Source organism: Dryas octopetala, chromosome 2, assembly GCF_963921425.1.
Source record: "Dryas octopetala chromosome 2, drDryOcto1.1, whole genome shotgun sequence".
NCBI classification, from domain to species: domain Eukaryota; kingdom Viridiplantae; phylum Streptophyta; class Magnoliopsida; order Rosales; family Rosaceae; genus Dryas; species Dryas octopetala.
In genome coordinates this window covers 10,413,629-10,429,392 of record NC_141367.1, presented here as the reverse complement: position 1 = coordinate 10,429,392, position 15,764 = coordinate 10,413,629, and the positions used below count along the sequence as shown (strand labels likewise).

The 15,764-nt window shown below is 36.0% G+C and overlaps 2 protein-coding genes across 2 annotated transcripts; one reads left to right on the top strand and one right to left on the bottom strand.

The window, feature by feature from the left end:
• Positions 1–1,831: 1,831 nt before the first annotated feature.
• On the top strand, positions 1,832–3,984 carry LOC147293006 (uncharacterized). The gene is made up of 5 exons (XM_086230986.1): positions 1,832–2,280; positions 2,428–2,591; positions 2,692–3,307; positions 3,658–3,807; positions 3,968–3,984. The coding sequence occupies exons 3-5, from the start codon at positions 2,719–2,721 to the stop codon at positions 3,982–3,984; spliced, it is 756 nt and encodes a 251-aa protein (XP_086087112.1). The 5' UTR covers positions 1,832–2,280; positions 2,428–2,591; positions 2,692–2,718.
• A 2,556-nt stretch (positions 3,985–6,540) lies between these two features.
• Positions 6,541–12,591, bottom strand: LOC147293005 (26S proteasome non-ATPase regulatory subunit 4 homolog). Its single transcript, XM_086233074.1, has 11 exons — positions 12,296–12,591; positions 12,132–12,188; positions 11,651–11,765; positions 11,356–11,565; positions 10,691–11,009; positions 10,411–10,534; positions 9,516–9,619; positions 9,338–9,406; positions 9,091–9,168; positions 7,153–8,986; positions 6,541–7,068 (listed from the first exon to the last, which is right to left on the bottom strand). Exons 3-7 carry the CDS (start codon positions 11,755–11,757, stop codon positions 9,531–9,533), a joined length of 849 nt encoding a protein of 282 aa, XP_086089200.1. The 5' UTR covers positions 11,758–11,765; positions 12,132–12,188; positions 12,296–12,591; the 3' UTR covers positions 6,541–7,068; positions 7,153–8,986; positions 9,091–9,168; positions 9,338–9,406; positions 9,516–9,530.
• Between the last annotated feature and the right edge of the window lie 3,173 nt (positions 12,592–15,764).

The window sequence follows — 15,764 nt, the reverse complement described above, 5'->3', positions numbered from 1 at the left end:
AGCAACAATGTCATATTGTTGTTGCACATGGCAAGTGGCATTTAATACAATTGATAATTAATTTTTTTTCCTCTTATGACTTGCATGATTGCATCTCTTATGGTATTTTTGAGTTAATGGGTGTGAGTTTGTTGGGTATATTAAGTAGAATTGATAGGTGTTATGTTGAGTTTAATTGTTGGATTTTAGTAAGGGTAGATGAGAAAAAATATGTTGAGTGTACTAATAAGTTTTAATATTTTTTAAAATTAAGTTGGGTGTAAAGAGTGTGTTGGGGCTACTGATAAATAAATTGTATTCGAATAGCGAGAAATTATTATGTATGACCATAACACCACGTGACATGATGACGTGGTGTTATCAATCTACTCAAATTATAACACGTGTATAATAATTAATTTCTAAAACCATAAAATCTAGGAAAAAACTTTTAAAATCGTTCATGTGTTATCATTTGAGTGAATTGGTAACACCACGTCATTATGTCACGTGATATTAGGGTCACATACAATAACACCACGACATTATGACCTGGATCCTCTGCCAGGCAAATTATACCAGGCTATGTGCCTGACTTTTGATCTCAGCCTTTCAATAATATTTTATGGCTGAGATCTTGCCACATTTGCAAATTACTTAGTTTCCATAAATTAATACTTAAAAATTAAAATTAAAAAAACCAAAAAATATCATCACAGCCCAACCCACTGTTCCCCTCTTCTCCGGCGACAATTTCCCAATCCCCACCTTCTCCCCTATCTTTCTCCATTCCGGCATGGCAGTGGTGTAAGCGGAACCCCCCCAGCTGTACAGGCCTCCATCATCATCGTCTATAATGTATCCTCGGGTGGGTCAACCGAGGCACACCGTCGTCCCTTCCTCTCACGCAACTCTTTCATCTTCTTCTTTCTCTTGTAATTTGTAAGCCTCATCTAATTTTCTTCAAAATTATGAAATTGTTTGCTTTGGGTTTGATCTGTAGCCTCCACTGTTAACACAAGTTAGCCGGAGATATACCCTGCAATAATTTCCTATTTTATTTTGAATTTGAGAGGAAACCCAAAATTGGAGCAAGCTTGGGCTAGAAAATCATCCACCAGCTAGGATTATGGGGGAGAGAGAGAGAGAGAGAGAGAGAGAGAGAGAGAGAGAGAGAGAGAAGGGGGTAGGTGGTGAGGGTGATCGGAGTGAAGGAGGAGGCGTGGGTAGGGCCATTGAGGAGGACAATGGGTTTTCCTTTTTCCATTTTCTAATTTTTTTATTATTATTTAAGGGAAAAAATAAAATTTTTTTAAGTGACAAGATCTCAGCCATGAAAGAAAATTAAGGGTTTGGATTGAAAGTCATGTACCATTCTGGTACCAAAAGACTGGCAGAGGATCCAGGTCCACGACATTATGTCACGTGATGTTATGTCATGTGTTATTATTTGAGTGATATTACGGCCACATACAATAATTTTCCCAAACAGCGCCACCCAAAAACAAATAGCAGTCATCTTGAAAAACTATACCAAAAAGTCAAACCCAATAAAATTTTTTTGTCTAACCAAGGTTGCAATGTTTGGTTAGATGTGGATTCCGACCATCCTTGGCTCGGTCCAATTCTTACGAGGATGCTCTTATTTAATAAAACCTTCATATTGTTAAGCCATAGCAGTATTATGGTTGAGCTCAGCACGGTTTTAGTTAGCTTAATTATTAGTTAGTCTGATAGTTAGTCTGTTGTGTTAGCTGTCATGCAGTTAGGATTGTTATATTGATTTACAGCCATACATATAAGATATTTTAGTCTTTGTTGTACGGATCATTGTATGACTTGTGTCATTGAATCAAACACTTTCATTCATATCACTTACTATCTTTCTCTCTGTTTTCTTCTTCTTCTTCTTCTCAAGCTAGTTCTTACTTTCTCTGTAACCCTAACTGAATTCTAGCACATATTTCTCTTAAAGAAAAAAACTATATTTACCAAAAAGCCAAACCAAATCAAAATTTTCGATTTTCAGTACACATACATACTAACATGCATTCCATTATAATGGACCAATTGTAATATATACTGTATATATGATTGGTGAGGGCTATCTGTTGTGTGCATGTGTCTGTGTTTTGTGCTGGGCCTGCTTGGTTTTTGTTTATTCTGGGCCTGGACAATTTATGGCGCTATTTGAAATTACATAATGCGACGAATTGCAGCTAGCGCAGTCGCATAATCTATTTGCGAGGAAGACGACGACTTGTTCCACCAGACCGGACTTACGCGACCAGCAACTCTAAGGTAACTAAGTTGAGATACTCGATCAGTCCAGAAACTAAGAGCTTTATGCATGCATGGCCGATGTTAAAATATGGCTCCAACAGAAAATGTGAATAATTAATGAAAGTGAGGAAATTGAATGTACCTATATATTTGTTCCTGGTTCAGGTGTGTTCCTGGTTCGTTTTTGTGTTGCTTGGCTTTAAAGCCTCCACTTTTGACTTTACCAAAAAAAGAGAAAAGTTACAGCCGGATGCTGTTTTCCTCCTTTTCCCACATCAAGCATCAACTTATCTTATGCTTATTCCACCTTGGCGTTATACTGCAGCAAGGTAACTGCGTGCTAGTAGCAAAACAAAAACAAAAACAAAAAAAATGTATACAAGCTAGGTAATTTATATGAGTTGCATGTTTCTCTTGTTTTCTCTTTAGACAAACACAAAAAATAGGAAAATATATATGGAGATGGGAGATGAGTCGTTGAACAAGAGGGAAATTGGTCCAATGAGTAGTGAATTATATCAATGGGCCATGTACGATAGATGGAAACCGCTGAAAAAGTACTACATGAACAATCCGAAAGAAGTAGTTACTCCATTGACAGCCAACGAGGACACTGTACTTCACGCTGTTGCATTCAGCGGATGTGATCATCAAGTGCTTAAGGATTTAATCGATTTACTGCCACCGACCTCGGAGCGTCTGGAGGCCTTGAAGATGGAGAATGGGTATGGGTGCACCCCTCTTCATGATGTGGCTTGGTCCGGAAATGTGAAAGCAGCAAATGTAGTGTTGGAGAGTAGCAAGATAGGTGCAGCTGCTCGACCTGATCATGATCATCATCGTCGTACTCAACTTGATCTAATGGAGATGCGAAACCACTTAGGAGAAACCCCACTCTACAGGGCTGCTGCTCTGGGTCATACAAAGTTGGTCAAGTTTTTTGCTGGGAGAGTGGATCAGGCAGACATAGATCAAAAACACTTCTTCAGGAATGATATGGATCAAATGTCCATCCTTCATAGCGCAGTCATTAGCCAACATTTTGGTCTCTCTCTCTCTCTCTCTCTCTCTCTCTCTCTCTCTCTCTCTCTCTCTCTCTCTCTCTCTAACTCTAATATACACTAAAAGAAATGTGAGCAAAGTCCACACTCATTGGTGGCATAGAATGGGATGACAATTGGGTAATAAAGACTGAAGTGACTCGATTTTAATAAAAATTGGTAGCAATTAGGCAATAGGGACTAAAGTTCTCAATTGCCACCCCATTTTGTGCCACCAGTGAGGGATGTGCTTTGCTCACATTTCTTGTAGTGAGTGATATGTACATATATATTTCAACTAATTAATTAACTAACATAATATTCAGATCTTCTTTTGGTTTCCCAATCAATGCAGACACCGCTCTTTGGTTACAGAAGAATTACCCTGGCCTTGCAGAAAAGAGGGAAAAGAATGGATTCACAACCCTTCAATTGCTAGCACAAATGCCATCAGCCTTTGAAAATAAATTTCACAAAAGCATATGGAAGAAGTTTATTTATCATTGTACGTATATATATATATATATATATATATATGATGCACGGGAGCTTCTATAATGACTGCAGGCATAGAATGCCTGCACCAAAAAAAAAAAAAAAAAAAAAATAGAGAACCTGCTGAACTGGTAAACAAGTTTTACCATTTTTTTGATGCATCCCTCAAGATAATGGTAACTCTTGATCAAGATGTGGTAACTTACCATATTCTTGATCCAAGTTACCATTTTCTTGAACCAAACATCAAGAAAATGGTAACCAAAACCTTGCCTCAAACCAAGTTACCACTTTTTTGATCGTTCGATCAAGAAAATGGTAACTTGGTTCAAGAATGTGGTAACCAAGCCCAATCATGACCAAAATTACCATTTTTTTGATTTTTGTCCTCAAGAAATGGTTACTTGTTCTCAAGAAATGGTAAGTTACCATTTTCTTGATCAAAGTTACCATATTCTTGAACCAAACATCAAGAAAATGGTAACAAATTAGTGAGGCAAAAAACGTTACCACTTTCTTGATCGTTCGATCAAGAAAATGGTAACTTGGTTCAAGAATATGGTAACCAAGCCCAATCTTGACCAAAGTTACCATTTTCTTGATTTTTTTCCTCAAGAAATGGTAACTTTTTCTCAAGAAATGGTAAGTTACCATTTTCTTGATCCAAGTTACCATTTTCTTGAACCAATCCTCAAGAAATGGTAACCAAATCAGTGGGGCAAAAAACGTTACCACTTTCTTGATCATTCGATCAAAAAAATGGTAACTTGGTTCAAGAATGTGGTAACGAAGCCCAATCTTGACCAAATTTACCACTTTCTTGATTTTTTTCCTCAAAAAATGGTAACTTTTTCTCAAGAAATGGTAAGTTACCATTTTCTTGATTCAAGTTACCATTTTCTTGAACCAATCCTCAAGAAAATGGTAACCAAATAAGCCAAGCAAAAAACGTTACCACTTTCTTGATCGTTCGATCAAGAAAATGGTAACTTGGTTCAAGAATGTGGTAACGAAGCCCAATCTTGACCAAAGTTACCACTTTCTTGATTTTTTTCCTCAAAAAATGGTAACTTTTTCTCAAGAAATGGTAAGTTACCATTTTCTTGATTCAAGTTACCATTTTCTTGAACCAATCCTCAAGAAAATGGTAACCAAATCAGCCAAGCAAAAAACGTTACCACTTTCTTGATCGTTCGATCAAGAAAATGGTAACTTGGTTCAAGAATGTGGTAACCAATCCCAACCTTGAACAAAGTTACCATTTTCTTGATTTTTTTTCTCAAGAAATGGTAATTTTTTCTCAAGAAATGGTAAGTTACCATTTTCTTGGTCCAAGTTACCATTTTCTTGAACCAATCCTCAAGAAAATGGTAACCAAATCAGCCAAGAAAAAATCGTTACCACTTTCTTGATTGTTCGATCAAGAAAATGGTAACTTTGATCAAGAAAGTGGTAACCAAGCCCAACCTTCACCAAAGTTACCATTTTCTTGATTTTTTTTCTCAAGAAATGGTAACTTTTTCTCAAGAAATGGTAAGTTACCATTTTCTTGATCCAAGTTACCATTTTCTTGAACCAAACATCAAGAAAATGGTAACCAAATCAGTGGGGCAAAAAATGTTACCATTTTGTTGATCCAAGTTACCATTTTCTTGAACTAAACATCAAGAGAATGGTAACTTCATCACTGGGCCAAAAATCGTTTCGCACTGCAACTGTGTATAGACGAAAGGGCAATTGCATTCGCAGACTACTAAATACAAGCTCCTGTTTGACAATCAGGTTTTGACATGCAATCCAAAATTCTGAACAAAATTGCTTCTATAGTTATATACCAAATTACCAACTATGAAATATAGGGTATTGGGTATAGGGTATTGGGTAAGTTATAGGATTTAAAATTTTAAAAAAACACAATAGGATTTAGGATATATAATATAGGGTTTAAGTTTAAGTTTCTAATTTAACCAAAACCCAAACCACTCATATTTATACATTTAGACAGTAACTGTGGTTCCTACTAATATATTTTGGCGGAAGCCTTTTAGCTCATTTCTCTTACAATTTGATTCCCTACATGTACTTAACTTTTTCGTGGAGATGTGAGTTTGTCTAGTTTCATAAAGACTATAAATTTAATTGATCCCCTTGTAATAGTTTTGACTTAATAAACAAGCAATGTTAGAATCAAGCATTTACATGTTGCTGAATATCACTGGGCCAAAAAAAGGTTTCGCACTGCAACTGTGTATACACGAAAGCGCAATTGCATTCTCAGAGTGCTAAATACGAGCTCCTGTTTGACAATCAGGTTTTGACATGCAATCAAAAATTACACAGTTTGACTAGTCTGGAAACGCGCCAGAGGCAGCATCTGTTGAAGAATCTGCCTCCTTCTTGGACACATGGAACTCTGCATGGGATTGAATGATAGGTCTACTGCATCCTCGTGCACAACTAGGGTTCCTATAAGGCATATTATTGCAGAGGCAAGCCCCTGCCCATGACATTATGTTTTTCAGCATCTCTTCTTAAATGAATGTATTTGTCTAGTCTAACATACCCAATTATCCTCTGCTAGTTTAAATTGGAGTGCCTGAATATTTACTAACGAACATGAACTTATTAACGTCTCAATAACTTAATTGTCATAATTTTCAGGATGCACACCGATACGTCATTTATTTACCAAACAATGCAGCCACGTATTCATATATACACAGTCACATTACTCACATCCATAAACAACAGAACGAACAAAATGCATAAAATAAAATGGCCAAGTATACACTTCATCCATAGTACTTAGATTGAGTCTTAGTACAACAATAACCAAGCAGATACCCAAGAAGCAATTCTCACAACATGAAAACTGCAAAATTAATCAAGAGTAACAGCAATCTTCCTGATTGTAGCCTGCCAAGTTTAGTGACGTCACAACCAGTTTTGCACATTATAATTACATTTGTTAATACGGGGAGTAAATTTCATCAGGATCAGGTGACCACGATGAGTCAGATGGCCACCATGGACGCTAATTGGCAGGGGTGCAGTCTGGCGATGACTCTGAATGATAGTCGTTCCCAGGTTCTTCATCCACCAAATCCAGGGGTCTGGACTGTTGAGATAAATCAGGGGCAGCTGACCCTTGTGATGAATCCGCGACATTTGACACTCCGGTATCTTTGGGTGGTTGTGATGCCGAAACATTGGTGAATCCACAGTTCTTGTACTCATCTACCCATATCCAGCCATGGCAGTCAGCCTTACCCTAATACAAAACACATGCATTATGACATTTCAATGTTTTGGTTGCACAAATGGTCGGCCAAACTTAACAAAAACGTTCACTTACATTAGTCCCTTTGCATCCCCAGGCTGGGCGTTGATTACCTTCAAAATTGGCAATATATTGCATCGAACCATTGTTGTCACAGTACAAAAACATGACTTTAATTTCTGAACTTGAGCTATTTAGACATCAATGCATTACTAGATTTATTTCCTATTACAGTGAAATTGAAAAACAACAACAAAAAATACCAAGACGTTAATTTCTCTTACCTTCACAACTTTTGACACCATCACCTTTAAACCCAGCAGGACACTTGTATTTGACCTCTCCATCATCATGTTTAGAGAAATAATAGGTTTAAAATAAATATATTTTCCAAGAGCAGAATGTTTTGTTTTTTTTTTTTTTTTAAAAAAAGGGAACACATAAAGATCACTTACCGTACAAGCAAAATATGCATGTCCATCTTGAGCTTCATGCCAACCACCTCCATTGTTTACCTTGCACCTCCCAGGCCCACTCGCTGGAAGCCAATGGTAATATTAATATATTGAAATACAATGTGCAACAAAAGGAAAACTTTTGCAAAGTGGAAGTATTCTAGCTATAATTTGATTAACATGAAGAAGAATATAAGAACTGAAATTTCAGTGCAGATTTCCATTGATCTGTAACCCATACATATTTATTTTTAGAACTAAGTCTGCAATATCTAGATATAAACAACTAGGATCATTAAATCTTGATCAAACCTTTTGAGCAACTTGAATGCAAAACCAGGAGCATTAAAATAATGTTGCAAATCTTCACCTTATATTTGTGATAACATGAGTCATCTGTGAGACAAAGGGTTAGAAAATACAAAGCACTAGAATCCAGGACAGTTGCATACAAGAGAATGCATGGACATGTATGGGGAAACATACCCCTCATGTGAATGACCCACCACTTGAGGTAATACTCAATCAGTCCCACAACTTGTGGTGTGGATCATTTGTTTTCTAGGATCTGAGTTTATAACCCTCACAAATATATATGCTCAATGTACGGTTTGGTCATGAATAATATGACCTGATTTTGATGCCACCCAACAAATTTCAGCTTCTTTCAAATGGAAGTACTTAGAAGTGGTGCACATTGATGAAAAGGCATCATGGTCCACCCAACAAGAGAGTAGCCTTTTTTCAAGCAATGATATAGAAAACTCTTCCCTCAGCCACATTAGGCCAAGTATATAACTCTCAGCAAGTTCGAAAAGCAAAAACAAATGAAGCCACATATGATTTTCATGCCAAGCTAAACAGCAAATATAGGTAATGCAGCCTGTTTATGTCACCCAAGAAGGTCATTCTTGGTGGCCGGATTACCTTTTAAACTTTTAAGACTTTCCCTTTCTTGATAAGGCATTGCAATACCACTACATGATTTTCATTTGTTTTTTTTTTTTTTACTGCACTAGGAAATTTTCATTAGCTGTGAATGTGTGATACAATGGTGCAGATTTGATTGAATGTGTGATACAATGGTGCAGATTTGATTGAATGACGCCTGAATGATTGAACAACCTATTAGGCAGACTATATCACAAGGAAAAAAGGACCAAAGGGAGGAGGGAGAAATCATTCAGAAACTTCGAGGACAATAAACATTAAATTCAAAGCATCACAAATCTATTTGTTCTTTCCTCCTTTTAATTGAATAAAACAGCCATAAATGATGCCATGAAGTTTGGCACAGTTCATGCCATTGTTTACATTCCCTGCAACATGAGGTAAAATGCAGCATATTTTGATTAACTTGTAATTTAATCTCTAAAATCCTGTTCTGCATCTGTTTTTGTATCATCCTCCCACGAAATAAAGAAGCCTTCCTCTAAAACGAACAGCTCTGTGGTCTGCAAAAGAGGAACCAGATGGTTCTAAGGAAATCAATATAGGTCAAAACAACCAAGGCATTCATTATCAAAGTTGGAATTGAATTCTTAATTTGACTCCTTACTTTGAAGATACAGAAGCAATTCTGATCACATTTTCATTTATCCTCATTTGAAGGTTCTTCTTCATCCTTTTGTTGGGACTAGAATACCAGGAAAGGAAAAACATTTAAAAGTGGGAAATATATTGTAGAAATTTGGTACTCCAAAAAGAGATACTAACACCACAGGAAAATGAGTTTTATAACAAACAAAAACAGAAGCATATCCAGTCACCCAATAAGTTTTCATGTGTAAGGTTTGTGAACACACCTCAGACTGATTCTTCAGAGATGCAAGAAGATCTTTCACTGAAGGATCATTGGGGTCAACTCCTGGAAGCTGTAAGAAAAATAAAATATCAGGTCAACAGCAACATAATTATACATGGAATACAACAGGACACGTTCAATTACATACAGGCCAAAAAAACAGGTTCAATTACGCATACAGATTCAAGGATAGATTACAGAAAAGACTGATCCTCCAACACCTTGCTCACATCTGACTGGGATGATGGCTCTCCTGTACTTTCCTGCATGGACATTTGAAGAGCTGCATGCAGCAAAGAAATAATAAGCATGCAGGAAGGAACCAGATATTATCAAATCTATCTGTCAATGTTCAGAAGCTTGGCAAATCAATTAACCAGACAAAAATTAAATATAAAGCAAAACAAAAGGCCACATTGATAGGTGTTCAGATTTTGATGTCCAACTTCAGCACATTAATAAATAGTTAACATTGATTTTACAACGATTAATAGCTTACTTTTAACTGAGAATTTTAAAAATAAAAAAAACATAAAATCATGAACAAGTTTACACATAACAAGCATACAACAATGTAAGAAAAGAGCAAAATAATGATGCAGGTTTGGGGCAGCTAAGCATCCATGGCTGTGAGTATGAATTATGTGAATCCATGACTCATAGGTATGGAATTCAGCAATCCATACCACTAGTGACAAAAGTCCAAAGTGAAATGTATGCAGCAAATGGACCAGTAATTTACATGTACATAAAAAAGAACTACTAAATGTAAACCTATGATTGGTATATTCTTCTGACGGCATTTCTTATCAAGAAAAGAAAAGAAAAAAGTATGGCTATGAAGTCCAATAGTTGTAGAGATGAACTAGATGCTGCTGAAATGAAAGGAATGTGATCTTCCAAAGTCAAACAAGGATACAAATCTCATGTTAAACTACTGTCCATGCAACAGAACAACAGAAGCATCTTGTAAATAATTTTCCACATGTAAAAAGTAATCAAATAAAAGAAGCTCAAGTTACCACCCAGTCACCTACCCCTTAATAATTAAAAAAATGGAATCAAAGAACACACCTAAAGCCAACTCCTGATCCGCACTAGTTGCCTCTGACATCTCAGCATCACCCGCTGAATTAGCAGATCCAGAGTTACTCATCGACATTGCAAGAGCCTGCTTTAGTAAGTCATTGTCATCAACCTATCACCATAACATACGCCAAGGCCAATTCAGGTTACAGGAGTTCTTTGAATGATAACAAATGATGAGAGAAAAACCAACACAATAAAGACTTCATGAACTACAAAAAGCTACATGCAAACACAAACACACATCACGATAAGAACTGACACCAACCATATCATCAGAAAGTTTCTTATCCTCGTTGAGAGATGAAGCATTAACATGTTCGGTCATGGTTGCATCCTCTGATTTGGATGACAGTTCCTCTCCTTTTTCTTGTCTAGCAGCTTCCTCAGCAGATCTTTTGGCAGCAGCTTCTTGCCTTGCCCTTTCCTCTTCCATGGAGACTCTAAGGGCAAGAGCAAGCTCAGGATCGATATTGGGATCTACACCAAAATCATAGCCCGAACCACCAATAGCAGCAGCAACTGCTGCTGCTGCTGCCCCTGCAAAGCCACTTCCTCCTTCTCCATCGCCAGTGAATACAGGTGTACTGCCAAGTAAAACGAAAAACAGGTGAAGATAAAAATGAAAGTAGAAATCCTGTTATAGTTCATATAATTTGGTAAACAATATTTTGATCGTAAAGAGGATATTTTTCAAGATTCGCCTTTATCTTTCTAATATCTATTATTCTCACTTTTATGTTCTTTCTCCGTACTAACATATTGTTTTTGATACACTTGAGTCATTTCCTACTTTCTTTATGTTCTTGACTTGTAAATGAAATGGTATGAATCTAAACCTTACATTCCAATTAGTTCCAGTGATAAATAACTTTAAATTTGGCATTATAAGCTTTTCTATAAACAGACATGGACAAACACCAAAGATGGTACCTTATAAGAACATCAGATAGAGCATTTGGACCAGGAGGGACATGTACTAAATGACTGCTGTCATTATTATTAACAGCAGAAAGAAGGGCCTCCAGCTTCTCTGGCTTCCCATCATCTTCTTCACCAAAATCAACAATATCAAGAGCAACACTGTTCTTCTTCAGTTTCTTCCCAATCATTTCCAATACCTTCTTTTCATATTTAACAGGACTGAACACACAGAACAAATTTTAGATGTCAACAACAAAAAAAGAAAAAAGGAATGGGCAAGTAGACAGAACTTAGCATTATCTACCTTCCAGCAAAAACTATAATCCGCTGTTGCTGATTTTTGTTTTGGCGATGCTTAAGAGCCAATTGAGCTACCTGGATTGCAGCTGTTATGTTCATCTCACCCCCCATTTCAAGACCTATATTAAAGGAATTAGAGAATTGCACATAAATTAACAAGAAAAAGGAAAGTTTGATACTTTGATGGACATCAAGATGGAAAAATAAGAAGAGATAAGAAAGCACCTATTAAAATAACAAAAGCCAGCATGCAAAATAAAACCAAAGCTAAACAAAACCTTGATAAGCAGAAAATGGGAGACTCCAGTGTCGGACGAAGGTGTAGTTAATTTGAAGAAACAAACAAACCTAAGAAAACCCCTAATTTGAAGAAAAACATAAACCCCAAAAAACCCCTAATTTGAAACCTTATTTCATAAAGAAGAAACCCAAGAGGATGAGGTAGAGAGAATGCTAAAAAGCGAAAGAGAGGAGGAATAGCTTACCGAGAGAGTGAGAGACTGTCTTGGCTTCAGTTAAATTGCTGCAAGTGCCTGTTGAGCCTGCATAAATTAGTTCAAAATCCAAATATTAAATTCATGAAAGAGATAGAGAGTTTGACATATGAATAAATCTACAAAATCAAATGTAAACAAATCGAAGCCCTAACCTGGGTGAGAGAGACAGAGTCGGAGTTTTATAGTTTCTGAGAGATCGAAACTCGGTGAGAGAGAGAGTCTGAGTGAGTTTTCTGGGTTTCTAGGTTTCGAAACTCAGTGAGAGAGGGTCTGAGTTTTCTGGTATGATGGGCGATGGACGTGCTAGGATGGGTTTCTGAGTTTTCTGCGTTTTTGGTGGGAGGATGGCGAAAGGGTGGCGACAGCCAGGATTGAACGACAGTGCCAGGACGGCGAGAGAGAGTCGAGGGCGGCGAGAGAGGGTCTGGGTGAGGCTACGTTATTTATTTTGAATGGAGAGTGAAATGAGCGGAAGATCTGTGTGATTTGAGTTTTACCACTTTTTTGATGCATCCCTCAAGAAAGTGGTAACTCTGTCAAGATTTGGTTACTTACCAAATTTTGACTATGAGTTACCACTTTCTTGAGGGATGCATCAAAAAAGTTGTAACTTCACAAAACTGCTTAAAACCCAAGTTACCACTTTCTTGATCTTAAATTCAAGAAAATGGTAAATTCACATCAAGAATGTGGTAACCACCTACGCATGCAACTGTATATAGATGAAAAGACAATTGCATTCTCTGAGTATTAAAAACTAGCTCCTGTTTGCCAATCGGGTTTGAACATGCAATCACAAAATTATATCTTGACCAAACTTACCATTTTCTTGATTTTTTTTCTCAAGAAATGGTAATATTAGCTCAAGAAATGGTAAGTTACCACATTTTTTATCAAAGTTACCATTTTCTTATACCAAACATCAAGAAAATGGTAACCAAATCAGCCAAGCAAAACACGTTACTACTTTCTTGATCAATCGATCAAGAAAATGGTAACTTGGTTCAAGAAAGTGGTAACTCAGCCTAAGCTTGACCAAACTTACCATTTTTTTGATTTTTTTCCTCAAGAAATGGAAACTTTAGATCAAGAAATGGTAAGTTACCACATTTTTTATCAAAGTTACCATTTTCTTGAACCAAACATCAAGAAAATGGTAACCAAATCAGCCAAGCAAAACACGTTACTACTTTCTTGATCAATCAATCAAGAAAATGGTAACTTGGTTCAAGAAAGTGGTAACTCAGCCTAAGCTTAACCAAACTTACCATTTTCTTGATTTTTTTCCTCAAGAAATGGTAACTTTTTCTCAAGAAATGGTAAGTTACCATTTTCTTGATCCAAGTTACCATTTTCTTGAACCAATTCTCAAGAAAATGGTAACCAAATTAGCCAAGCAAAAAACGTTACCACTTTCTTGATTGTTCGATCAAGAAAATGGTAACTTTGATCAAGAAAGTGGTAACCAAGCCCAAGCTTGACGAAAGTTACCATTTTCTTGATTTATTTCCTCAAGAAATGGTAACTTTTTCTCAAGAAATAGTAAGTTACCATTTTCTTGATCAAAGTTACCATATTCTTGAACCAAACATGAAGAAAATGGTAACCAAATTAGCCAAGCAAAAAAGTTACCACTTTCTTGATCGTTCAATCAAGAAAATGGTAACTTGGTTCAAGAATATGGTAACCAAGCCCAAGCTTGACCAAAGCTACCATTTCCTTGATTTTTTTTCTCAAGAAATGGTAACTTTTTGTTAAGAAATGGTAAGTTACCATTTTCTTGATCCAAGTTACCATTTTCTTGAACCAAACATCAAGAAAATGGTAACCAAATCAGTCAAGCAAAACACGTTACCACTTTCTTGATCGTTCGATCAAGAAAATGGTAACTTAGTTCAAGAATGTGGTAACTAAGGCCAATCTTGACCAAAGTTACAATTCTCTTGATTTTTTTCCTCAAGAAATGGTAACATTTTCTTAAAAAATGGTAAGTTACCACATTCTTGATCGAAGTTACCATTTTCTTGAACCAAATATCAAGAAAATGGTAACGGAATCAGTGAAGCAAAACACGTTACCACTTTCTTGATCAATTGATCAAGAAAATGGTAACTTCATTCAAAAAAGTGGTAATCCAGCCCCAGCGTGACCAAACTTACCATTTTCTTGATTTTTTTTCTCAAGAAATGGTAACTTTTTCTCAATGAATTGTAAGTTACCATTTTCTTAATCCAAGTTACCATTTTCTTGAACCAAATCTCAAGAAAATGGTAACTTCATCACTGGGCCAAAAAAACGTTTCGCACTGCAACTGTGTATACACGAAAGGGCAATTGCGTTCTCAGAGTGCTAAATACAAGCTCCTGTTTAACAATCAGAATTTGACATGCAATTCAAAATTACACTATTTGACAAGTCTGGAGACGCGCCAGAGGTTCATTTTTTTTTCAACTTGGGTGGGTTAATTTTATATTTTGGGCGAGGATGGAATTTTTTTGGTTTCAATTTCAATATTTTGTGTTTTAATTTTTTTGTTTTAGTGATTTTCAGTTTTAGTTTTTTGAATTTTAAATTTTGTAGGGGGTTTTTTTTAGATCAAATTTTTTAAGGTATTAAGTATTAACAAGTTTAATTAAAAACCTTATACTAAAAGTCTATAACTATATACATTACACATTTACATGTGTTTTACATTTTTAATCAATATTGTATCAAAATGTTTAGGCATTCTTGAGTTGGGTAAAATTTGTTGAATATCAAGTACCCAAAAGTGCCAATACATATTTTGCCAATACACATGCTTGTATTTTGCTGCCCCTTTATGTATTAACCAAAATCTTTTTCTGTTTTTTAATCATTGAATAATGCTGTTATAATTGGGATCCTGAGCAGTCCCTGTCGAATCGTTTAAAATCATTTAAACAGATCAAACGCAATGGATGAATTGTCAAAAGAACAAAGCAAATGCCATTTGTTTTTTCAGCCCAACTGATATCCAAAACAAGATTGGAAATCGTAATCAAGTTTTTTCGATGTATAAAACCTCCTGAAACTGATATAAATAAACAAGATTATACATGTCAATTTTTAATGGGATTTGGATGTTATAAATGTTATTTATATTCCATTCTCTCATAAAAATCCATCCATTCAACAAAAATCCATCCATTCATAAAAAATTTCATCCATTCATTTAACTAATCAATATTTGTTCAAATACATGTTCCAAAAGCACGGAGAGTTTCAGAGACCAATTTTGATCCTTGGAGAACATAATGGGACCATTGGAAGTGGTTTGGAAAATATCAGCAACTAGCTTGAACACACTTGGTATGAAATACTAGTCAATCTTCATGTGTTGATTGCTGTGACGTTGCAGACCACACAATGGCAACATACTCTGCCTCTGCAATAGGTCTGGAGGTAAGATTGCTTCTTCACACAATTTTAACATGAAGATATACAGTGAGCGAACGGAACTACCAACCCAATCTGCATTCATTAGTTTGTTTTCATTAATAGAGCCTTTTAGATCCCAATTCAAAAACTTCATGAGATAGCAAAGAAATACATAAGATAGCACAAGATACATGATTATTCAATTATAACTGCTGAAAATGG